Consider the following 26,424-nt stretch of genomic DNA (forward strand, 5'->3'; position numbering starts at 1 on the left):
TCAAATCAAGCACAAATCCTAAATCTTGGTTTCTTAATGGCTGGAAAAAAGGAAAGGCCATCTGTTCCTTAACTCAGATGACCTAGGAGGAAAGGGTCTACAAAATCTTCAGAAGAGAGCCTATAAATTTGGACTTTGAAATTACGGGTGTGTTGAGAACTCATGCAAGGGGATAATGCACATAGACTAACAAGAGTAGCTGTGAAGAGCTCTGAACCTTCATATACATAATCAATATTTTTTTGGAAGAATAAGGTTTTTTTTTAATTCATAAGTGACATCTTTTTTTTTTTTTTAAATCAAATCTGATTTTAAAAGCAAATAGTTACTTCTACAGGATTTTAGAAAACCTTTCTGGTGTTTTCTGATAAAGAAAATCATCCTTTTCTGAAGGGAGAAATGAACCATCTAGAAGATTCTGGAGAGTCTAGGTGTTCTGGGTGATGTGTCAGGGACCGGTTAACTTGCTTTTTAAGTAGCAGGGGCAAGTCCCACCTTATGTCATTTTTATGTTTTTTATGCAAGATTATAGGTAGAAAAAATATTCCACTGACTTAAAAATGATAATAAAATCACTGTCCCACTTTAGCTTCTGGATTTTCACATTGCACACTATATTTGCTCTGAGTAAGGCAAGCTTAGTGAGATACTGGGTCAGAGTCTCCAACACTCCCCAGCCCTGATCTGATTCTTCAAACAGAGGAGAGAATAATTTGCCGTAGTTAAAAGAAAGGGTTTCTTAAAGATCACTATTTCACCATTTAACCTTCTGATCTGTGATTTCATTTCCTAAGTGAACTTGTCCATTAAGCAAGGGCATATCCTAGTATATAATGACGTATATCCTGGTCTATAATGACGTATTTCCTGCTCCCATCTGACCATTTTCTGAATATTTAGTGCTAAATTCCCGAGTGATACCAAGATGACAAAAAACAGTTCTCCTCCTTAAAATTTGACTACACATATTAATAAACACATTTGCTAGCATATATCAATATTGTCTTTCTTACTGGTTTCATTTGAGTTTAGTAATTCTGGATCTAAAATAACTCAGCAAAGTTCTGTCTTCTGCCTACTCCTGTCAAAATAAAAATGATGAAATTGCCAGTGATAATAATTAAATCCCATGAATTTAGAGAGCTTCAGTATAATATTATACTCTTTCTTGGTGCCATAAGGTTGGAAATGGTGCAAGGCTAGCTCTCTTTCTTCCAAGAATGACAAAATTTTTAACTTGGCTTATAGGAGTGTATTTTTGTTATGTTCTTACCAAGCATCCTCATTTTACAGATGAAATATGAGGAACAGAAAAGGTAAATGACTTACTTAAGGTGACATAATTGGTTGATGGCAGACCTAGGGAAAAAAATCCAATTTTCTCCACCATCCCCTCCTATAGTGAAAATGAAGGTGAAAAGTAACTAGCAAATGTGGTTACTAATCTGGTCAAAAACAGCTATCATCTTTTATCAAGCATATGTCCTCGTGGTTAAATCAAGGCTCTATAGTAGTAGATTTCAAAGAAGGATTTGTTGGACTAACTACTGACTCCAGCTCTCGCTCCCACACACACCCTTTCGTCTCTGTCCTATGCCTCAAGTTGGGGTTATCTTTAATCTTTCTTAGGAGTAAAATTGTAAAGACACTTGAACTTCTTACATGGGTAAGTTATAAAAGGACAATCAAGTTGAACTAGATTGAGGAAAACTGAAATGTTTATTGTTTCTACTTCCACCTGTAATGAATGACTTTAAATTATTTAAATGAATGAAAATTAATGAATTTTAGCTACAGAGTCACCAGAAAACCTAGTGAATACCACCAACTAGAAAACACTTAAACTGTAGCTTAAGCCTTGTTAAATACTGTTAAGAAGCGGTATGTATTCTTGCTTACTTTTCATCCTAGATGCAGAACAAATCACCATCACGGACCAAATCGTAGAGTCAGACCTTGGTGTTCTTCAAGAACTTTAGTCTAGTTCAGCATAATATAACGGCAGAATAATCTAAGGAAAGTTCACTCTACTGCCAGTCTGCGGAACTAGACTCTTCATTTAAATAGAAGAACAGCATCTAACTGCTTCGGACCTCGGGGTGTTTGTTTGTAGATGACTCCGTGGGCTGCTCTTCCTCCCACATCCCTTCTAGTCCTAAAATTCTCTAACACAGCGTTATCCATAGAGGTGACTGGTAACCCGGTTAAATATTAGCGACTGTCATTCAGCCACATAGTACATTTCTTTTACTCTCTGCAGATCATTTTGGGGCCTGCGGAAAGGACACTAGAAGGGGCGTGGAAGACTTCAAGATCTCAGTCTTAATTCCATTCCTTACTGACTCTGAGTCTTACAATAATAGACTCAACATTTCTAAATCTTCTTTCTTAACTAAAATATGGGGAAAAAAATCTCTATGACTTAAATAATAGGTTACAGTAAAAATCAAGTATAAAATTACAAATTTTAACTCCCTTCAAAATATAAGGAATGGTTATCTTTAAAATAGTAACAATGTTGTTGGCTGTCTTAAAAATCTTTGAAATATTGCTTACTAAGTCTGCTTTGACTCCTATAACAAAATGCCATGGACTGTGTAACTTGAATGACAAACATTTATTTCTCATAGTTCTGGACTCTAAATCCAAGGTCGCTATTGGCAGGCTTGGCTCTCAGTGAGAGCTCTCTTCCTGGCTTGCAGATGGGGCCACCTTCTTTCTGTGTCCTTCCATGAAAGAGAGAAAGAGCTCTGATATCTCTTCTTATAAGGTCATCAGTCCTGTCCTGAGGCTTTACCCTCATGACCTCATCTAAGCCTAATTACCTATCAAAGGCCCCACCTCCTTCCTAACATCATCTCATGAGAGATTAGGGCTTCAACACATGAACATTCAGCCCATAACACTCATATTAATGCTGGGAGAAAGATGCTACTGCCAATATCTTGATATCCTCAAAAGAAGAGGAAATCTCATAGGTTTTAGATGTGGGAATGTGAGACCTCTAAGGCATTGCAGAGATGTCTACACTATCTCCCACCTTCCGTTGTGCTGTTGAGACCACCAGAAGCTGAATGTGTTAGCAAATTGCTGATTATGAGGGGGGCCTGAGTGGCTCAGTTGGTTATGTGTCTGCCTTCAACTCAGGTCAAAATCCCAGAGTCCTGGGATCGAGTCCCGTATTGGGTTCCCTGCTCGGCTGGGAGTCTGCTTCTCTCTCGGCTGTGCTCGTGCTCCTCCTCTCTCAAATAAATCAATAAAATCTTTTTTTTTTTTTTTAAAGATTTTATTGACTTATTTGACAGACAGAGATTACAAGTAGGCAGGCTTTGAGTCCCTTAAACGAAGGATGGAACACTTTTCTATTCTAGGCAGAGAGGCAGGCAGAGAGAGAGAGGGAAGCAGGCTCCCCGCTGAGCAGAGAGCCTGATGTGGGGCTCGATCCCAGGACTCTGGGATCATGATCTGAGCTGAAGACAGAGGCTTTAACCCTCTGAGCCACCCAGGCGCCCCTAAATAAATTTTTTTTAAATTGCTAATTATGTGGATTCAGTCCCAAAATGATGGCCCTTCTTCTCTATCATACCTTTAGCACCTTTAGAGGTATAGTGTGCTATTTAGAGTTTTCCATCTACCATGACTTACAGAAAACTTGTGTAAGATTTCCTAGCATTGTCATCATTCTGTAGAGCAAGCTGGAAGACATAACAGAGCAGCTTTCCTTTGTTTAGATGTAGGGCAACTGAAAAGTTTGTTTCTAGCCAAAGGTCGTATAGCTGGGAGGCAGGCTAGTGCGGGGGAGGGGGGAGCATGCAGGCTTTGAGTCCCTTAAACGAAGGATGGAACACTTTTCTATCTCGTGTTAGCTGTGTGACCTTGAGGCAAGAAGTTTTAGCTTCCTAGGCCTTCAGTTCCATAGCTGCAAAATGATAGCAGTGTAAAGATGACATAAATTAACAGATAAAATGCCTGGCACATAATAAGCATTTACTGGCCCCCAACTTCTTTCTTCCTAGCAAATCAAGGGCTACCGACCACAATTCTTAACTCCTTGTTCAGGGTACTATTCATTACACTCCATGTTGCATAGATAGCCCTGTTTTGAACTGAGAATATTAAGTGCATTTTTAAAAACCTTATCTTCCAAAATCAATCTCTTCACATTTTCAATAATGCAAGAAAGGAGCTTCAAGTTGGCCCACAGAGATTTTTATGAACCAAAGGGTTATTTTTAATTGGATTTTGTGCCTGTTGTTATGGAAATAGTTGTTTTATAGATTAAGCATTATGACTTGAGAGCAAGATGAAGCCCAGAATGGGGTATAATGATGAGATCACCCCTAAGCTTCTTTTTCTTGACAAAACACTTTTAAAATTAAGAGAATGGGAGTGGAGATGCTTCAAAAGCACATATTTCTAAGAGAAAAAGTCTTCCCTATAAAAATAGCTTTAACATGATATATTCTTTTTTCAAAGATCAAAACTAAGAATGACCCTCACTGCCAGTAGGATGCTAAGATTCTGCAGAGTTATTAAAGCGCTGCTTTCTTCGCTGTTGAAACTAGAAAGAGTCCCTTTGATCATGGAACTTGCTTTCAACATTTAGTCTCAAAGCTTTTTTTTTTTTTTTTTTTTTTTTGCAGTTGCTGAACTAAGAGGCTTCCTCTAGGTTTTTACTGATCAATCTCTAAAAACTGTTCTGTCTAGACTCGTTTTTATTCATGTATCCGGATGTATAATTTAACTTTTCTAAAGAAACAAAAAGAGATTATTTCTAATCTTAATGATGGTTTCTTTTAAAGAGATGAAATAGTTCGTCCTGCAAAAGTTAGCTTGCCTTACCTGTTTGTTTTAAGCCCCAGAGAAACCCCAACCACAGAAGGCAGAACTTGTACCTGTTACATCCTAAGAGAGAACTCAGGATAGCCAGCAGTACCCAAAGCAAACAATGATGTTGTTGGAGAGACTATGGAGGTTCTTCTACTTGATTCTATTACTTTCTTTTTTTCTTTTCTTTTCTCTTTTTTTCTTTTCTTTTTTCTTTCCTCTTTTCTTTTTTCTTTCCTTTCCTTTCCTTTCCTTCCCTTTTCTTTTCTTTCCTTTTCCTTTTTTTTTTTTTTCTCTTTCTCCTTCTTATTGACCTTTTCTATGTCCTCTTATGAGTCTTGGACATTGATTGGTTTTGCCGGTAGAATTTGGTTGAAGAAATTATGAACCCAAGACTGATCCTGAGTCAGCTGAAAGTCATGAAACTCAATGATGTCATGTCTTCCATTATTTTGGCATACCAACACTTTTCAGTACTTGGAAAACGAGGGCGCGGAGAGGCAAATCCATTCCCAAATAACGAATCTTTAAAGACTTTACTTTTTCCAGTGAGTCATAGTGTCAGATTAGTGGAAATACTTTTTTAATTAAAAAATTTCCAGGCATATTAATTTTTTTCATTGCTTTGTTTTTAAATAGAAGAGGGATGTTTGTCTAACTTTGTCCTTTCAGTGAAATGATTTGTCTATTCTAAGCCCATGTAAATCCATTTGTAATTGATTTGTATGGATTTACATAGATTCACCGGCAGCTTCTTTCCCAGGTGGTTCCATTTCTGCCTTTTCTCTCTTGGTCCTCAGCGGGAATCCCTACCCACTAGCGCTACTCAAACTCACTTTTCTTTGTTCCTTCCCACCCAACACTTGGACCTTTATCGGCGGTGACATTTTTCCTCATTTCCCACAAGTCAATACCTTTATCTAAATCCACTCCACTGGACTTAGGTTTTAGACACAACATTCTATAAACCTAAGAATTGGGGGGACATCGGAAGTACATGATACAGGACTGAAGAGCAGTCATCACACAACTCGGTGCCCGAGGCAGTCTCCTCACCGGGATCTAATCAGCTAGTTGCTGCACCTGAAGCTTAGGATCTGCTCTCTCCCCGAAGTCAGAGGCTACAACACTGCTGTCAGCTTCATTAGTAAGAAAGCCATAACTGCAAAGATCAGAGAATTCCTTGGGAAAAACAATAACCGCCACAGTAACAACAAGCAAGTGTGTGCAAATTTGGGACGCTTCCCGATGCTGTATTGACTGTGCCTATTTATGACAACAAGGTTCATTCCCTTGTCTGATCAATGCATAATGTTAAAGATCTTCTTAAAGTGTCACACCTGAATGTCTGTTAACTTGTCATTTTCCTTGCTTGCTCTGACTCTAATGGGCTTGAAAATTGATCCAGCCAGTCTCTCCTCTCTCTCTCTTTCTCTCTCTCTCTCTCTCTCTCTCTCTCTCACCTCTCTCACCTCTCTCTCATTTCTTTCTCTCTTGTCTCTCCTCCCTCTCCCGTGCTCCCCCCCACCCCTTACTTTGTCTCTTTCTCTCACTCTCTGTGAGGTTCATTTGCTTGACTGATTCTGAGTGTCCATAACGACTGTTTGGCATATTCTACAGGCAAAGGTCCCGAGACCCTTTTTGCCGGCTATAACCTCAATGATAACGAATGGCACACGGTGCGTGTGGTCCGTCGGGGAAAAAGCTTAAAGTTAACCGTGGATGACCAACAGGCCATGACAGGTAAATTTCCCTGTTTCCATTGCTTTTTCTTTTGCTGAAGCTTTAGTCCTTCCCGTTTCTTACAGGGAACTGTGAAAACCAACCACACAACTTGATGCTGATACACACAGTTCATTTTTTTGTTCCAATTTTTCCAGCAACAGTGCCATTCAGTAAGCACCATGTTAAATGTTTTTTTTTTTCTCTCAAATGAGCAATACTTTCATGTCATGTTCATTCCTGTTTAATAATTCAAGAAGATGTCATATATTTCAGTGCTGCGGCTTGATAAATATCTTAGGGCCTTATAAAATATTGAAGTCATTGTTTACATGCCAATTTCTGTTCAATTTCTTTGTTTTTTATATATTTGGGTGATAAACAGCAGCAAGTTACACTTTTTAGTGTCTGGGGAAATTGATAAATATGCTGGCATTCTGTCGGGTGAACCACTTTTTCATTATAAGCTGTAATAGATCATTTCTGATCTATTTACCTCAGTCGGTTAAACTTTAATATTAAAGATGCCATGTTCAATCCTTGGTATGCAGATTCCTCACTGAGGTGAACTGTGTAAAATCCACCCCAGAGACTTAGGGAAACCAAAAGAAAGAGGAATTGGTGCACCTTTGTTCTCTCTGCTGAAAATAACTCCAAGCACATGACCCGCTGGGATATTAACTCTTTTTTTTTTTTTTTTAAGAGAACATCTCTAAAATTATTAATTATTTTAGAACAAGACACAAGATAGTCCTTGTGCAGCAGGGAAGTGTGTCCTACATTCAGCCCTGAGGGGTTCCCATGATCAGAGATCGGTTGATTATATCAATGTGGAAATAACATGTGTGGGATTTTAACTTTTGAGAGAATCGTTTCTGAATTCAAATGAACCAAACTACCAAATTTTAGCTATCTTGACTATCTTACATTTCAATAGCCCTTTATGGCTTTCCAGAACTTTTTTCTACATGTAGGTGCAGTTTAATTTCAGAAGCACCTGAAGGGCTTTAAAAGGACCAGTTCCTGGCCTGACATCAGAGAAAGTCTAGGAGGAGCCCAGTAATTGGTTTTCTTTTCCTTTTGTTGTTGTTGTTTTGTTTTAGGTTTTGGGGGCTTTTTATTTGTTTGTTGAAAATCTCTTTAGAGGGGACTCTCATGCAGCTGGTTCGTGGATTAGCACTTAGAAACCACTACTATGTTGTATCATTTTGTTACCTGAGGAAGAAATTCAATCAGAAAGTTGTTAACATAAGCCCTTATTCAAAATTGCCAAACATGAGAAGGCTTTAAGGAACTGTGTGAACTTAAGGAAGGAAAGCAGAATTTTTGTCGGGCTTTGGCAGGAGTGTCAACTGAAGTTCAGCTGGTTTAGGTCAAGGACGACTCTTAGAAGAAGGATGAATCATTTTTGTAGATTAGCATCCGTCGTTGGGATAATTTGGGTTTTATCAAAAGGAGGAGAAATGAAGAGTTAGTGTCAAAGATCATGTGCAAGAGGTTGTGAATACCTAGCTCCCGGGGACAGGGACAGGTGAAAACCACAGAGGAACGTTCATCAGTCCCTCAGTGTGTCTTAAATCTCACACAGTGCAATGAAATAGACAAGACCTATGCACCCTCATTTTATAGATAAGGAAACTGAGGTTCAGAGGGGTTTGGTGACTTCTGTGTCTTTGAAATGCCACTGTTGCCAGAAGTTAGAAGAGGACCTAAGCTTGTTTATATTGTTGTTTTTGATTTGTTTTTCGACTCATGGTCCATTATTTTATATTCATTAATATCCTAATAAGGGTATGATTCAAGGACAAATACTTTCCCAGATACAATATTGTGTCATGAAGACAGACACACATCTAAAACTTTAACAAGAACTGAGAGTCTAGGGCAGTAGATGATGGACTGGATGGTTGATTTAAGCAACTCATGTTCTTGAGGTTCAGAAGAGAAGTTGAGGACCCTGGTTTCAAGGATCGCTTAAAGCATTAGATTATATTTGAACTAGGCTGTAAAGAGAGGGTGATGAAAATGATAAAATATGTGGGGGAGCATTCATACAAGGCAGAAGGGCTCTGATGGGGCTACACAGACCAGTGTTCAGGGACAGAGAAGTTTTGTTTTGCTTCTTGAATCCATATGGTAGTTGATAGAGCTAGAAAAGCCTTTTGGGGAAAATGGGCCAATGCTGTCAACTAAGGCGTTTATTTTTCCTGGACCTTCAGGCTATTGCAAAGCTTGAGAGTTATCTGAGAGCATATTTTTTGAGCAAAATAAATCCTGTGGGATTATATTAGATGCTTCAGGATGTAAAGTTGCAAGTCCTAAACTTCAGTGGATGAAGAAAGGATAGAAACAAAAGTATGGTGTAACACATTTTGTTAAATTTTATTTAGAAATAATTTCAAATAAAAAAATAAAAAATAAATACAGTACTGGGGCTCCTGGGTTTCTCACTCAATTAAACAACCAACTCTTGGTTTGGGTTCAGGTCATGATCTCAGAGTTGTGGCATTGAGCCCCATATTGGCTCCACGCTCAGTGTGGAGTCTGCTTGTCCCTCTCCCTCTGACCCCACCCCTCATGCTCTCTCTCTCTCTCTCTCTCTCTTAAATAAATTAATAAAAAAAAAAAACAGTACTAAGAACACTGATATATCTTTACTCTTATGAACATTGTATCTCATTTCCTTTGACATTTTCATGACTATTTTTTTCTCCATAACCAGTTAAGCAAAACTTAAATGCAAACTGGCTGTTTACTCCTAATTACTCAAGTATGCATTTTCTAAAAATAACGATATCCCCTTACATAACAAAGAGCTACCAACTTCAATAAATGTTGCTTGGATGCAATATATTTCATCTGTTCTGTCCTCCATACTTCAGTTTAGAAGGTTGACCCAGTGGTGTCTTTTATAGCATTTCCCCTCCAGCACAGTGTGCAGCCTGGGGTCAGACACCACATATAGTTCTCAGGTCTCTTTAGCTTTCTTTCATCTGAAACATTTCTATCGACTTTTTTTTTTTTTTTTTTTTTGGGGTCTTCATGACATTGACATTTTTGAAATCTATAAACCTCCCACCTTTTGTCACTATAGAGTCACTCATTTGTGTTTGATGCTTTCTTGTGATTAAAGTCAGATTTTGCATTTGGGGGTAGAATATTGCATAGGTGTCATTGTGGCCTCCTTCCAGTAACCCAGGTGAAGGCTCAGGACGTCCCTGCCCTTGACCGGTGGTGATTTAATGTAACCACTTGGTCAATACTCAGTCCAGTTCCCCCTCTGCATGAAGAGTATATTTTCTCCCTTGTCACTACTAAGCTATCTGTGGAGAGACATTAAGACCATGAAAATAAGCCATATCTCACAAGAAGTTCTCTCTAGATTTAGCATCCATTGAAGATTGTCTCCTCATCCAGTCTTCCCTGCAGGAGTTACAGAATGATTATTTTCCACCTCCAGCACTTGCTCTACATTTCGAGTCAGAATTCTTTTTGTTCTTTTCATTGTTCTCCCTTTTTTTCCCTTTCATTTTCCTTTCTCCCTTCCTTTTCTCTTTCCTTTCCTTCGACTCATCCTTCCTTCTTTCCTCCCTCCCTTCCTTTCTTCCTTATTGGTAAGGACCCACGAGTTTCTGTTTTTCCAAAAGTTTATAATTACTTTACTTAATTATTTTAGTGCTCAGACTGTCCCACTTTGGGAGCCTGTGTGAGTCCCACGAAGCTGGTCTTTGTCATACTGTGACATTTTCAGGTGTTTTTGTTTTTGTGGGTTTGGGGTGTTTTGTTTTGTTTTGTTGGCTCTTCCTTACTTTCTGCCATAACAGGACATTCCAGGCACAGTTGATACCTACCATTCCCCAGCCCCAGAATCAGCCCTTCGGTCTTCATTTAGTCACAAATGATATTATCGCCCCAAATCTGGGTGGTTGGTGTGCTTGATGCGCCTCAAGTATATTTGTTTCCTGATCCTTTCAGCAGACAAAGATAGGAAATATATTCAAGTATCTACACATACACCTGCATATGTATCTATAAATACACCCACACTGAACTGAAGAAAGTTCCTCTGTGTTTTTCACCCATCCTTGTCCCTGGGAGCTTGGTATTCACAACCTCTTGGACATGACCTTAGGTACGGACTCCTCATATCTGCTCCTTTTGATAAAACCCAAGTCATCCACACAGTGGATGCAAATCTGCAAAAATACATGTGCACATAGACATGCATATATGCATATTTTAGAAAATATGAGTTCACAGTGGTATCGCCATATTGACATCATTGTTTCCTGACTTCCCGCATTTGGTGTTTCCATGTTCCTTCTTCTGTGGTTGGACTCTTGCTCCCAGTGATGTCAGTAACTCATGTGCTACATCCAAGAATGAATCTAAAATAGTTTCAGGATTTCTTGACATTGCCCATACCACTACAATTAATAAATCAACTAAAAAAAAAATTTAGGATTAGTTTGTTTCTCTCATTCCCCACTGCCTAAGCCTTAACAGATACCATCAAATGCTGAGTTTATAAGTAACTTGGATGATAACTTGCCTCATTTCCTTCCTTCTCTCCCTCCCTCCTTTTTTCTTTCTTTTCTTCCTATCTTCCTTTCCTTTAGTGTAGTTATACTGTTCACTTGAAATATAATTAGTTTTATTTTAATTTAATTTGTCCTTCCCAGTATTATGTATTTAGCCTTGTAGGTATGTACAACACTAGCATGCTTTTAAAAAATCAGTGCAACACATTTTGAATTAAGAAGTGATGAACGGAACATGAATATGATCAATGTAACATAGAAAATTCCAGAAACAGCCCCTAAATGAATTGCCATCTAATTTTCATGGAAAATGCAAGATACATATTTTCAATTGCATAGATTCCTATTAAGCTTCTAAATGAATAGCTATGTTCTAATTCAGTGAATTGCCTTCTTCACCTTTCAGGGAATACACCTCCCTTTGTTTATTTAAATGGCCATGCATTTATCTACCACCAGCGATCATGTTAGGAAACAGAATTAATAGATACTGACATGGATATAGTTTGCTTATAGATGTAGGAACAAACGAATGGCCTATTAAATGGGGAACTCCCAAAAGAACTCTGTTGAGGAATCCTTCCTAAGCTGCCATCACGGGTTTCCAATGGTGCTGTTCCTGGGCATGAACTAACTCTTTGTGGCAAAGTTACTCATATCTCCTTGGCTGCTTCTTACTGGGACTCTGGCATGTAAGACTTCGTTGGGAATCCATAGGCCATTGATGAGGTTTGGCTTATGATCTGAAAGAAAAGGAATCCTTTTTAGAATTCCCAACTTTGGAAGACAAATATATCCTAAGGCAATTGTTTACCAGGTTTTTGTTTAGCATGTATTATTAAAATTATAATATGAATCTTGGTCCACCTACTCAGGTGTGCATGAAATGGAATATTTCTTAATTGTCTTATGTCCATTTAAATCAGCACAATTTAAATCAGAAAGGCCTTGGGTATTGCTTCTGGATTTACACGATAGCTAATCATAGTCATCTTTGCCTCCACTCCCTACTCCCTACCTTGGATCAGGCAAAGATTCCCTTTGTCTTTTTTCTGTACTTGTTCTCACCAAAGACACTTTTCCCAGTTTGTCCTTTGAATTGCAAGAACCCTGTTGCTCCTGTCCTAAGTGAGAGACTGGGCCTTTGCTAACTCCTGCCAGGATCTGTGGGCTGTGGTCCAGGTCCAGTTTCCCTATGTGTACCTCACAGACTCTCTCTGAACCCTTTACCTTGAGCAGAGAGCTGGGTGCCGGAACTCAGCACTTCTAAATCCCACCAAAATTCTCTCCCTCCTCTCTCGTATTTGGTGGTAATCCCCTTGTCTCTGTCAGTCCTCAAATGCATTCTGTTCTCTCCTTTTCTTTTCCCTTTTTTTTTTTTTTTCTCTTTTCTAGAGTAACCTTGCAAATCCAGCCCTTGCAAAAGACTGGAGAAGGCATTATTTTCTAGCAGCTTCCACTTCCTGCCAAGAAATACCCTTTGAGGCAAAATACTTGGCCAGCTTTTTAGAATTGAAGAAAGAACAAAATATAAACTAGTTATTTCAGTAAATTAGCTTGCCATCTACTCTTTCTCAAAATTGCCCAAGGCTTTAGAGCAGAAACTTGATTTTATCCTCTGTAGGAGTTGATTTTTTTTTTCAGTAGTAAAAACCAATATAGTCTTTCTCAGAGTTTTAAAATGAATGGGAATATAAGCCAAGTAAATATTGATGATTCATACAAATTATGTATTTCCCCCCAATCCCCTCCAAAGGAAAAAGCCTACCTCACCTTTTTCTTTCTCCCAGCTCCCAGCATCTTGCTGCACAGAGCTAAAGACAGTTTTATTTTCACATTAATTTACCTTTAACTGGTGGATTTTCATCAAGGGGATTCATATTTGGGAGATTAGGTTTTGTGGAGATCTCACTAAAGCCAACAATTCATAAGAATAAAAAAGGTTTGATTTATGTAGCATGGAAAAAGTTTCCAAAGTGGGCAATGGAAACTCGCCACTAAGGCTTAAATTTAGAAATGGAATTTTTTTTCAAACACTCCAGTGACGACTCGAAGCCAACCAGGAGTCAGGAAAGCAATGGCTTTTTGTTTGTTTGGTTGGTTGGTTGAGTGTGGGTGTGTGATGAAGTTTTAGAATACAGGTGAGGTTCAGTGGGGTGAGGTCCAGAGTCGATGATCAAGAAGGAATTCTTGAGACGCCTTTGGTGCAAAATAGTGGTTTATTAAAGCACAGGAAAGACCCATGGGCAGAGAGAGCTGCTGCCCCGAGGTTGTGAGGGGTGGCACGTTTTGTAGGATGGGGTTGGGGAAGGTAAGGAAAAAGGGAGATTTCAATAGAACTTTCATGTGCTACATGACCTATAAGATACCAGATGCCTTGAGGTGTTGTCATTGTCCAGGTTTTTTTCCTCTAGCAAGGTATTGACATTAAGATAGTTAATGTCATAGATTCCTAAAGAATGTCACATATGTCCCACCCAGGAGTGGGGGTGGGGGAAGGCTGCAGGGTGTCAACTTTTGCTTTGTCCTCAGCCAGCCTTCTGTTCCCTCATGGTGTGTGTGTGTGTGTGTGTGTGTGTTTTGGTTTGGGTTTTTTTTTTTTTTTTTACTAAATTTTACACTAAACAGGAAAAAATTTAAAGGAAAGCACTAGACACTCTTCATGCATTTCTTCCTACATTTGACCTCATTTTTAAATTAGAGTTAAATATACTGTTAAGCCTTGAACATAGCACTGTTCATTCTCAGGCCATTCATTCTTGGGAATGTCTATACCTCACCTAGGGCCGTGAGGCCTGGCAGCCTTTGCCAGCAAAGAAACTTAACAAGGGAGGGATTCCCTAGGCCTTAGAGAGGAAAGGATTCTACAGGCTATATGGGATTCCTTAGGTTTCAACTCCTCACTTAGTCTGTCTAAAAAATCTGGAACTCTGTGATTTGTATGTGTGTGTGTATGATAGTGTGTCTTTCTTTGACTGACATTTACCGTGTGTGCAGTTACTCAAGCCAGCAGGCTGGGCATCATCATCTGGTAATGGAGTTAACCCGAGTTCACTCCTTGATGCCTTACAGATGGTGACGACACCAGGTGGAGTTGTCACACAAAGCAAACAATATTTGTGACAAAAAGAGAGGACGAGGAATAATTTCCAAGCCCGTGACTCCCTACACAGGAGGAGAGAGGTTCCTTTTATTTAGGGGTAGGAATGATGTTCAAACAGGCGAACGTTGTTATCCCAGGTAGAAGCTTGCTCAAGTGTACTTAGACGGCATACCTAGACCTGCATCATCAATTATGTTAATGACACTCAGGCTCCCCCCCTTGGGCGGAGACTGTAGCATTATAATGAAGCAAAGATCACTGCTCCGGACAGGGTTCAAAATTGCTCTAAACTGGGTAGGGTCTTGGGCCCTCATCTCAGGTAAGGAATACAGGGTCTTGTTTACTTCTAAAATAGCACTGTGAGTTTTTACCACTGATTTAATGTCTCTGATATGGTTAGGCTATTTCCAGGCTGGTAGAGATATTAGCTTTTGCATTCACTTTTTTCCCCTTGAAATCCTTAACTATGGACGCTTCTGCATTTCTTTGTAATACTGACACCTCCTAGGAAGTTCTGTGGGGAGTATGTTTGGGTAAGCAGAGCTAAAAGGACTTCTCTCTTATGTCATGGAAGCTGTCTCTCATTTTTCTTTTGCTGGGGACCGCCTAACTTAAAATTTCCCTCCTCTCCGCTACCTGTTCATTATTGGTAAATCCTACAGATTATATCTGCAAAATTATCTCACTTCATACGTCTTTTTATTTCCATTCCTGCTCTATTTTACTTCAAATTGTCTCCAATTTTTACTATTAGAGAGTTTGAGAGAGAGACTATATTAGAGAGATTGAGCGCATACACACAAACTCCAACTCATGGCTTCTGCCTGCCCCCCCCTCCACCTCGTGCTGGCAAATGTAATCAGGAGGCACTGGGCCTGATTATCTGGCTCCTGACTCTCCTCCCCATTTCCCGTGAGCCACTGATTTCACCTACCCTGAGTCTCCAGCCACACCCTCTAGCTCTTTTTCACGTGAAAGCTTGTGTTCCTCTGGTTCCCCTTCCTGGAGTCTACCTCCCCATTCTGCTTCTCCAGCTCTCAGCATGTGTTTCTTTTTTTAAATCTTCAGATTTCACTTAAATATCATCTCAGGCCCCCATTCCATATGTACCGACACAACTCCCCGATTATCAAATTCGTAACAAGTTTTTATCTTTTTTTTGGTTTTGTCATATATATTTTATCATTTCCTTACCTCCTCTTGTCTGCCTTTCCTCCAATATACCATAAGTTTTACAAAAACAGGAGCCAAGTCTGCTCCTCACGATACTATTTCCTCATTTCCTAACACAAAACACCTGACGTATACATATATCTACACCACATGCACAATAACTTTAAGTGAATTAACAAGTTGATATAGGGCTGAGGGTTATTTTGTTCTGCAGTGGCAATATAGCCCCACTCTGAACAAGATTAAACATACAATGGCTGATACTATTATCTCCTTGGGTATAAAGATTTGGTTTGCATGGTAGGACTTCTGTGCAGCCACATGGTCCAGTGGTCGATTTTCATTAGAGATCATTGTCAGTCGGGTACACCCATACCCTTTGGTCAGAGGCATTTTGCTAACTTCAGATTCTCTTCACTCCATCTCTAAATGCTTGGAAACTTAAAAAATCTTTCTCCTTTAATGTCCTTTATTTTTTCATAATCAATATATGTGTCTAATAGTAGAGGTGGTTACATTACTACCAGAGGATTAAACTCTGGAGTAAACTCTGAGAGAAAAAAAAGAAATGTTTAGAAGGCAGCAGTTAATGTCTTCTTAGTCAGTGGATAATGGCTTTTTGGTGCTAATTTTCCCTCGCGAGCAAGCGTATCTGCCATTACTGTCAATGCGATTTATATACGCTTATTAAAGAAAGAAAAGACTCTTGAACATGGGCCATAATGATTTTTCTTGTAACTGGGCCATGGTTGCTCCCAAACTGTTTTACTACCTTTTTATTATTTATGATCTGCATACATATTCTATTCCTTTGAGAAAAGAAAACAGACATCACTTGTTATTTTTATCACTGAACTTCTCGGTCCTGCTAAGCAAAATGCGCTCCCATGTTTCAGAGCTACCAAGAACTTGACAGTTTGAGATAATATTTAATTTTAAGCACTTGAAATTTGGGGGAGGGGGTGCTGGGTGTGGCGTTTCTTTACTATCTGTTGTCTCACTAATGGAGATTTTAAGAAAAAACTGTTGACAGTTTCAGGCTTGAGGTAGATTCACTGAGTTAAGACTCAGATTTTAACACAATGAAATAGATAAAAAACAAAGTAGTATAAAAGCTCAAGTGATTTTTTTTCTCCAGCTTTTTATATTCTTCCTTTTATATAGCTTATTAAGTCAGTGTTTCTGGTATGATATTTGAAAATTATTGAAGCCTCCTTTTACTTGCTAACAACGAAGTAGGTCCCCACAGAATAGTATTGAGGTCATTGAACAAAAGAACTGAAAGAGAGAGAAATGATGTCATACAAGAAACCATAAATGCTTAGGATTTAATACTATTTTTACAACTGACAGACAACAAGGAGGCATCATGGGGAAGAAGAGGGGGAGAGACAATTATTTATGGTCATATTTTTTGTATTAAAAAGAAGTTTGCATAGACAAAATCAGGGGCAAAAAAAGAAGAAAAAAAAAACCAAAAAAAAAAAAAAAACCAACTGATAGCTGAAAAGAGAACAAATCAAGGGATGGTGGGAATGCTGTTACCAGGATCAAGGATTAGTAAAGAAGTGTGGAAATTAAGCGGAATTAAGTACAGCTCAGGGGAGAGTTTTTTACACCAATGAGTTTATAAGCATCGAAATCAATTATGTATGTAGACAGTTTTTCTTGCACAAGAATAAGCATGCCTTTTATGTTTCACTAGCATTTCCTCAAAATGCCATCTAATATTTAACTGTCTTGACTAAGGAAATGGAAATCTGTCAGACTGGTCGAGGGAGGCCCATGGAGATGGTTGTTCAATCTTCATTACACCTGGGAAGAAGGTTCAGTGCTTTTTCGCAGGGCCTGATCCTGGGATTGCTCTAATTAGTATTTTCATTAATATCATGGATGACGGGATAGGGCAAGCTCGATAAATTTTCCAATTATGCCAAATTGAGTAGTGAAACTAGCACCTGGAAGAACTTGATTGCAATTTAAATGACCTTTTTGAGTTTCAGAAGAAAGCAAATGGCAGTTTAATTAGACAAGAGCAAGATGCTGGGAGCGAATCACTAGCAATGATAAGAGTACTTTATGTTGTACACTGAGAAACAGGTTCACATCTTTGTTTATTTTACCGTCAACAGTAAGATAGGTTACAGTAATCACCTTAGAAGTAAAGCTGGGATTAGGGTGGGCTTTCATGGGGTTGACAGAGTAATTTGGTGGGCTGCAGAGGCATGGGGGCTGAATTGAAAAGTTAATCAATAAATAAATCTGCAACCGAACTTCATTCTAGAGTGTTTAAAAAATAATTGTGCTTTAGGGTAAGGGGAGTTAATTTTACTCATATTTTCAAAATTGGGCATGCCTTGATATTGTATAGTATACCCACTTGAAGTATCCAAAACATAAATGCAAAGAAAATGGCATGCGTCCAGAAGAAATCAACGGAAACTTGGCAGTGGATGGGAGGCCAGTGTTCGGAAAGACTGGGAATTGTTCAGCACAGTAAAGGGAAGGTGAAACGTGCATATTTAACTGTAGACACATTTTCATGGTTCATTGTTGGAAGAATAGTCAGCAGCCCTTCATTTTAGCGATTGAGTATCAGAAAATACACAATCTTATTTTTTTTTTCTTTAAAGATTTTATGTATTTATTTGACAGAGAGAGAGAGATCACAAACAGGCAGGCAGAGAGTGAGGGGGAAGCAGGCTCCCTGCCAAGCAGAAAGCCTGATGCGGGGCTCAATCCCAGGACCCTGAGATAATGACCTGGGGCAAAGGCTTAACCCTCTGAGCCACCCAGGTGCCCCCCACTTTCTTTTTCTTGGAGAGCATTTCTTTCTTTCTTTCTTTCTTTCTTTCTTTCTTTCTTTCTTTTTTCTTAAGGATTTTATTTATTTGACAGGGGTCACAAGTAGGCAGAGAGGCAGGCAGAGAAAGAAGAGGAAGCAGGCTCCCCAAGGAGCAGAGAGCCTGATGTGGGGCTCGATCCCAGGACCCTGAGATCATGACCTGAGCGGAAAGCAGAAGCTTTAACCCACTGAGCCACCCAGGTGCCCCTTGAAGAGTTTTTTCTTTATAAAGAAATGCACATCCTCACCAAACTGGAATGTTTCACTTTCTAATGGGTTGACTTAGGACAATGATCATTCCCCTTAATTCCTCCCTTTTTCTTCCTTCTTCCCTCCCTTCTTTCCTTTCTTTCTTCATTCCTTCCCTCTTTTTTCTTTTCCTCCCTCTTCCTCCCTCTTCCCCTTCCTTCTTTTTTCTCTATTTCTTGCCTCCTTTATTTCTTCCACTTTAATAATTCTGTAACTTTGCCTACTGAAGGTTATTTTAGTTAAGGTTATAATTTGGACAGAGATTAAAACCTGACCTAAGAGGGGCGCCTGGGTGGCTCAGTGGGTTAAGCCGCTGCCTTCGGCTCGGGTCATGATCTCAGGGTCCTGGGATCGAGTCCCGCATCGGGCTCTCTGCTTAGCAGGGGGCCTGCTTCCCTTCCTCTCTCTCTGTGATCTCTTCCCTTCCTCTCTCCTACTGTGATCTCTCTCTGTCAAATAAATAAATAAAATCTTTAAAAAAAAAAAAAAAAAAAACCTGACCTAAGAAAGTTAAGTATCGTTAAGTATCCAGCCTCACCTTTTAATATCATTGCCATGTTTGTACTGTATGTAACTGAAGTCAATGGGCTTTTGAATCCTTGTATTTTAAAAGGTGATCATTGTCATGGAAGTCTCAAGTTGGGTGTTTCTTTCAGGTACAAAAAAAACCCATAGTAATACATTATCTTCCCTTTTAGGTCAAATGGCAGGTGATCACACAAGGCTGGAATTTCACAACATAGAGACTGGCATCATCACAGAACGCCGGTATTTGTCTTCTGTCCCCTCCAACTTCATTGGACACCTCCAGAGCCTGACATTTAATGGAATGGCGTACATTGACTTGTGTAAAAATGGTGACATAGATTACTGCGAGCTCAACGCCAGATTTGGCTTCAGGAACATCATAGCAGACCCTGTCACCTTCAAGACCAAATCAAGCTATGTTGCCTTAGCTACATTGCAAGCCTACACTTCTATGCATCTTTTTTTCCAGTTCAAGACAACATCCCTAGATGGACTAATTCTATATAATAGTGGGGATGGAAATGACTTTATTGTGGTTGAATTAGTTAAAGGGTGAGTATATGTAAGTTCTTTGACCAATGAATAAAAATTTGCAAAATGGACCTCAATATCCAAACATATACATTTAACACATATGTTGGCTTCTAAGGAAGTGGGCAGGGGTGTGGGGGAATGGCTTAAATAATATATTTGCTCAGATGACTTCTTATCTTATGAAGATATCTTATAAAGTTAATAGAAAATCAGTAGAGTCTTTTATACCTACATTTTCATTTACAAGGTACAAATAATACCGAGTTATGATAATGATAAGCCTTCCATGAATTGTACACTTCAAATGTGGTTTTCCTTACTATGCACACTGTAATTCTACCAAAGAGTTTCTACAAATGTATAGAAATGTGTGCTAATTACCTAATGTGAAGTAATCAGATTACTTTAATTCCACAAAATCTCATTAATTCAAATTTAGTTCTGTATCAGAATTCCTTGAAGAATTTAGAAGGAATTTTTTTTGTTGTTGTTAAATTTCCTTGAAACGGTGAGGAAAATTTGAGGTCTTTTAATTGATTGGGGTACTCATTCCTTCAATCAGTGAACATTATAACATAGCTACAAATGGACTAGAGAACATACCAAGCACTAAAATGGGGAATGATTAGATATAATGGAAAAACAGCATGAACTGTTGCCTCAGATGATTATGTACAAAGATTCAGCAGAGTCTTTGGGGAAATTTGGAAAATGTATTGGGCTGGGAGTGGATATCAGAGCTGAGTCTTGAAGGATGAGTGCATGTTTCCCATATAAGAAACAGGCATTCAAGACAAAAGGAGGGCAGGTGTAAGAAATTGGCAAAAGATGGAGATAGTGGTGGAAATAGGCAATGAGTCATGAAAGGTGACCTTCCAGTGTCATAAGGTGTGTTGTAGACCAAGATGCTAAAAATAATTTTCACTAATGCAGACAATGAGTAATCCTCCTGGATGAAATCGTATTGTTTCTTACTTTCTTGTACAACTCACTGTCTGACTTCTAACAAGCACTGAACCACATGGAAAAAAAAATAAATAAACCTCCATTTGTAATATCTAGTTGGACTCCATCAAAAATTCAAGAAACGATGGCACCTTCTCAACCTTTCCTTTCTTCCCAGGTACTTACATTATGTGTTTGATTTGGGAAATGGTGCTAATCTCATCAAAGGGAGCTCAAATAAACCTCTCAATGACAATCAGTGGCACAATGTGATGATATCAAGGGACACCAGCAATCTCCACACTGTCAAGATTGACACGAAAATCACAACACAAATCACCGCGGGAGCCAGGAACTTGGACCTCAAAAGTAAGTGCACACCGAGTCAGAGTAACAGGCATGAGCCCACATGGGCTCCACTCACATGGCAGGTCTTTTTTTTGGAGTGTGTGTATTGGTACTGTTTGCAAAGACTGACCAGAATTTTATTTCCAACACATGCTTAATAATACAACACACAAGCTTCTCTTCCCCTTTAATGTGGCAGAAACATATGTATTTTTAATAGCTCAAAAAATGCAACCTCTAAGAATGCATGCATGATTAAAATTTAAAGAGAAAACATGTTCTCAGTCTTGATATTACAAAGACGAGTAGGTTGCTTGCAAGTTTCTTCAGTCCCTACAGTTTTTAATCAATTTGGGGTCAAGATAACTAGATACCCAAGGAGTTTCTTTTAGAGCTTACTGAAGGTGAGGTTTCCTGAATACTTACAAAGCCTCTGACCAATAGGGGTCTGAGCCTGGCCTTTACCCTTAAGTTTCCAGAAGTGAATTTGCTAGAACATTCTACCCCCAACACACACACACACACACACGCACGCACACACACACACACACACACGTCGGAATGCTTCCATCACCAGCTGCTAAGAAAGTTTAACAGACTTTTTCCTTCCCTATTGATTTCTCAAGTGAGCAAGACTAATGCTTAGAAAACATGTCAATAATGGGAGAAAGTAACAGAAGTTTCTATTTGAATGGGCCTTTGTGATTCACTAAGAACATATTCAAATATTCTCATCTCATTTAACATGGCAACAAACACTGGACCAGGTTTTTTTTGTTTTGTTTTGTTCTTTGTTTTTTTTAAGATTTTATTTATTTTTTTGACAGAGAGTGAGAGATCACAAGTAGGCAGAGAGGCAGGCAGAGAGAGAGGGGGGGAAGCAGGCCTCTGCTGAGCAGAGAGCCTGACACGGGGCTCGATCCCAGGACCCTGAGATCATGACCTGAGCCGAAGGCAGAGGCTTAACCCATTGAGCAACCTAGGTGCCCCAGACCAGGTTTTATCAGCATGTTTTTTTTGTTTTTTTGTTTTTTTGTTTTTTAATGAATATAGGAAATCTGAGCTTTGAATGGCTTGTCTAGGGATAAAAACAACTGCCGGTAAACTCAGCCCCCGTTCTGAGGCACCCCCTCATTGCTCCCCTATCCTGATGTACTCCACAGCCCTGTAGGAATCATTGTAGGCACAGTTTTGCTTGACAAGAGCTGTTGATTTATATTGACGGGATCTTTTCCTTTGATTCAAAAGATAAATACATGTAGAAGTTAGAGAAAGGGAAAAAGAAAATCCAACAGAACTCTTTCTAGAGAAAAATGCTCTTTCTAAATAAGGTGAAAAGTATTTCACATCCTGTAATTGTAGAATATATTTACAATCCTGGGACTATATTTGTCCAACACATAAAAATGTGTGATAATGGCTGTCTTCCTTTTTTCCGAGTGGGCCTCTTGTTAACTTCAAAGCGATCCTGTTTGTGTCCACATGGCTAATAGCTTAGCTCAGGGAGGAAAATGAAATTCAAAGGAAATGTTCTTTAACAGGCTAAAGCTCTTTCTCTTTCTTCTCTCTGACTGAAGAGAATGAAGTGCATTTTCCGTATTTTCCTATTTTGTAAGTCCCTCTGTTTTGCACAGGGGGTTCAGGTGGTAATTATCAAGGGAAAAGGAGAGTTTGTAACATTTGGTGTCCTGGTCATGTCAGCCACCAAAGCTAAAGCTGGATGGTATCTCGTTTGTGGAGAGGGAGACCTCAGTTAGCATAAATGAATTTTACTGGAAACTGCGGACACTGTGTGGGACACTAACGGGGCTGGAAAAGAAGCCGTTCCTGGTTGGTGGATGTCTGTGACCTGCACAGACCTACATACACTTTGAGGGTATAGCGAAGTCATGCAAGGGACTGGGTTCTAGCTCACTGGACAACCAGGACACTGTCTCCTGAGGTAAATATTTGCTTATTGTTCATTTAAAAAATTGAAGTGAGGGAAATAGGAGATCATGGTATAGCTTTCTTTCCGGTGTGTTGGTGGGGGACTTTTACAAATCTAAGTGACCCTCGAGCTGATTTTTATCAAAACATTGAGTGTTTCATGATTCCAAGTGTAAGAAAAGCTTTATTTATCTACAAAGCAGAAACTAAAACAATGAGTTGAAAATTGCATTTTATATAATATTTAGATACTAAGCAGTGAATTCTGACTGAGTGCATCTGTATTAAAAAAAAAAAATCACTATTTAAACTTGAAGTAAATTTCCCAGCTGAATAGAGATTCTGCACTAATGACAACCCCCTTTACCTCATGAAGTTCCTGTGTGTTTCCAAATTTATCAGGCTATGCCAAAAAGTGAAAGTAAGTTTCTAAAATTGAAATTTAAAAATTAAAAGCCAAAGCTGTGGGCTTATAAATTAAATGTGTGGTCCAGTGGTGATTATCACCCCGAAGAAGGCGGCTTGCCACCTGTGCCACCCACATGGGGCTTAAGAAGGGAGCATGGTCATGTGGCAACACTTCGCCTATCTTCCATCACCACGAACTTTTGTTGTATGTGGTGAGAGGCATTGGCCAGATGAGGAGTGTTTACTGAGCACTTTCTCTGTGCAAAGAATGAAGAGAACATTTTTTTTTTAAAGATTTTATTTATTTATTTGAGAGAGAGCACACACACAAGAGCGAGGAGGGTAAGAGGGAGAAGCAGACTCCCTGCTGAGCAGGGAGCACTGATGCCAGACTCAGTCCAGGACAGGCAACCAACTGAGTCTCTGAGGCGTCCCAGAGAGTGCATCTTTGAAGAGGCGGAAAGAGTTCCTGTCCTGAGAAGCTTTCTGTCCCATGGAGCAGATTGACTTGGGGCATTTGCAGGATAGAGAAGAACAGGACACCCTAGAGACACTTCAGTGCATTAAAACGAATCTGGTGGCACCAGGGAGAGTTTTAGGGGAGGTTATGTTTAAGGGATTTCAGAAGGATGAGTAAAACAACCAGGCATTTTTTCCTTTCCACCTGGACACCCACTGGAATTAGGGAGGGCTGACTGATATAGGAGAGCATCCAGGAACTCTTCACTCTGAACTGAACAGCATTGTTTTCTTAGCGTGCTAGTCAGGTAGAGTTCAGACACTCTAAATATGGGAAAAATAAAAGATGACCTATTTTGGTCCATTGTTTTATTTCGTGTATATTTGCCTTTAAAGAATTAAAAGAAAGTTATCCTATTTACTCTACAGTCAAAGTCTCCACCACAATCTTTAGTTCTTCTCAAGGTGAGGTCAGCCAACATGACCCCTTCACAGTCATGTGGTGGAGTTCATGAGATGCAAGTTTCTGGATCCTGCCTCAGACAGACTGAAGCCGTAGACACTTGAGAGTAAGGTGCAGGAAATGGCCGGTGTCTGGATTTTTGAAGACCACTCACTAATGTAGATGCCATGCGTTTCAGAACCCTGAAAAAATGCGGTGTCCCTGTTGAAGCAAAATTTAAGTCACTCTGGAATGCGGTACAAATCCTGGTTATGCTTTTATTTTAGAATTTTATTTTTGTTTTGTTTTATCAGGCCTGGTTCAAAGAGACATGGATAGGTTACTTCAGGGTTATTTTAAGTATTTTTTTTCCTCATGTTACCATACCGCAAAAAAACACTAGAGGGCAGCATCAGGCCATGAAAACTTGCCTTACAAGCCTGAGGTGGAGGGGAACCTCCACAGGCTCTCCTTGTGTTGAAGCAGAGTTTCTTTGTTTTCAGCCATTTAATAATGTTTGGGGCCTTTATAATAACGTATGCTTTTATCTGCATCTCTGTGTCATTATATAGAGAGGAATTTAGTGTAGAGATTTGCAAGCTAGGAACCATTTATTCCATTCTCCACCTTGACTCCACTGGAGATGGTCAGAAATGGGCAGGAGTCTAATGATCTTTCTCAGGGAGGAGGAATCCCATGCAGGTGACCTTGTTCAAATTATCATTCGTGACACTGCCGAGTTCTCAGGGGGTTCTGTGACTCTCCCTGCTGATACAGTTTTGCTTTCATCTTTATTTCCCAGCTGTTTGTGTTCTATTCCCTCTGGCTATTATGTACAAGCTGGATCACGCAATGAAAAGAGCAGCATAAATTTGCTCTCCACAATGATTTCCTAGCACAGCTGCGCATTCATTGTGGGACTTCTGAGTCCTGCCCCCTTTAGAGAGACAAAGGGCTCGTGTAATTCCTCCTTATGTTCCTTCTCTTGTTCCTGTATTTGGCACATTTATATGTTTATATATGTATGTATATGAGAAGAAGCGAATACTTATTGACTTTCTACTAAACACTAAATAGATTTAAATGAGGTTATTTTATTTCATCCAGGGATTTGAATTAAGGTCAGTCTTGCTCATACATTAATCTATTGAAAGAACAAAGATAGGCAGAAAGGATGGTCTTTAGCCCCTGTTTTCCATGGGCACCCTTCTTTAGGGCATTACTTAAGTTTATCCTTTAGCAAATTGAGGATAATTTACTTGATTGGGGGAAAAAAAATAGATTTCTGAGTGTGGAGAATACAGTGCCCTCAGGTGGCCACTTAGCAAACTACTTCCCAGTGAATAATCCCCAACTAGGTCAGCCCAGGCAGAGTGTGAGCCTTTGTTGTCCCACTCCCTCCTAATCCCTTGCCCTCAAGGGCTTTGAGCAAGCTCTCGCTCTGTCTTCCCACCCTGTCTCTTCTCTCCTTTTGACCGTTATCTGCTTTTTAATCTTCTTGATATTCCTCCTTAAATCTTACTTTGAAAGCAGCCACCTGCTCTTGTTTATCCTGTGACTAAGCGCCTGAAAGTTTCCATAATCACAGACAACCAACCAGGACTGCCCTTTCAAATACTTGCAGCCTCTCAGCAAAGACTGAAGATGAATAGTATTCACGTTCTTTTCATCTTGATGGTACGCCCATGTCTCTCCCGCTCAGCTACCTACCCTCTGCAATCCTGAATATGACACCTATGCCCCACTCTCTCTGCTCTTTAATGTTGCCTTTTGACAAATCATTGCTGCTGTTCTTGCGTGATTCAGATTTTATTCCCATGTCCCGATCATGTTTCAGTATGCCTGAGCTGTGTATTTTCAGACTGTGTGCCTTGCCCAGACAATTTGCTGAAAACGAAACTTTCAGAGAAGAGTCCAACTCTGAGTAGAGCCTTTTAAAGCAAAAGATAACATTGAAACTGGAAGCAGGCATCTGTTGTCCTGTTGCTTAAGCTGTCTTTGTGAGGGTTTTTTTTTTTTTTTTTAAATTTGTGAAGAGCTGAGATTTACTCACATTACTTTAGTTAATGGGAGATTATTTTAAGGATCCATTAGGAAGAGAGACAAGAAATCCTTTCAGCTGATGAACAATGAGGCTACTCAGAGAATAAGAACTTTGTTCTGATTGTCATACTAGGATCTCAAGAGCAGCCCTCCCAGGTCTTCCCTTGGATGTGAATATCCACTGCTCCCTAATTTCAAGCTCTACTGCCAATCCCTTCTCAATGGTGTCTTCTCCCACTTAGAGATAATTTCTCTCTGTTCCCTGCCTTCTCCTATGCTTGGCTTCTGCCTTGTGGCTTCAAACTATTGCTTTTGTTCCTGTGCATTC

At 39.5% G+C, this 26,424-nt stretch overlaps 1 protein-coding gene across 31 annotated transcripts in view; it reads left to right on the forward strand.

Moving 5' to 3' along the window:
- Window positions 1–26,424, forward strand: part of NRXN1 (neurexin 1) — a 1,174,729-nt gene that overhangs the window by 557,996 nt on the left and 590,309 nt on the right. For all 31 annotated transcript variants that reach the window (XM_082745351.1, XM_082745353.1, XM_082745378.1 and 28 more), the window contains 3 exons: window positions 6,448–6,570; window positions 19,159–19,540; window positions 20,646–20,836. In XM_082745351.1, the coding sequence (XP_082601477.1) occupies window positions 6,448–6,570; window positions 19,159–19,540; window positions 20,646–20,836 (696 nt within the window). The remainder of the gene's footprint in view (window positions 1–6,447; window positions 6,571–19,158; window positions 19,541–20,645; window positions 20,837–26,424) is intronic.

The sequence above is a fragment of the Mustela nivalis genome, assembly GCF_964662115.1.
Source record: "Mustela nivalis genome assembly, chromosome: 8".
Classification (NCBI taxonomy): domain Eukaryota; kingdom Metazoa; phylum Chordata; class Mammalia; order Carnivora; family Mustelidae; genus Mustela; species Mustela nivalis.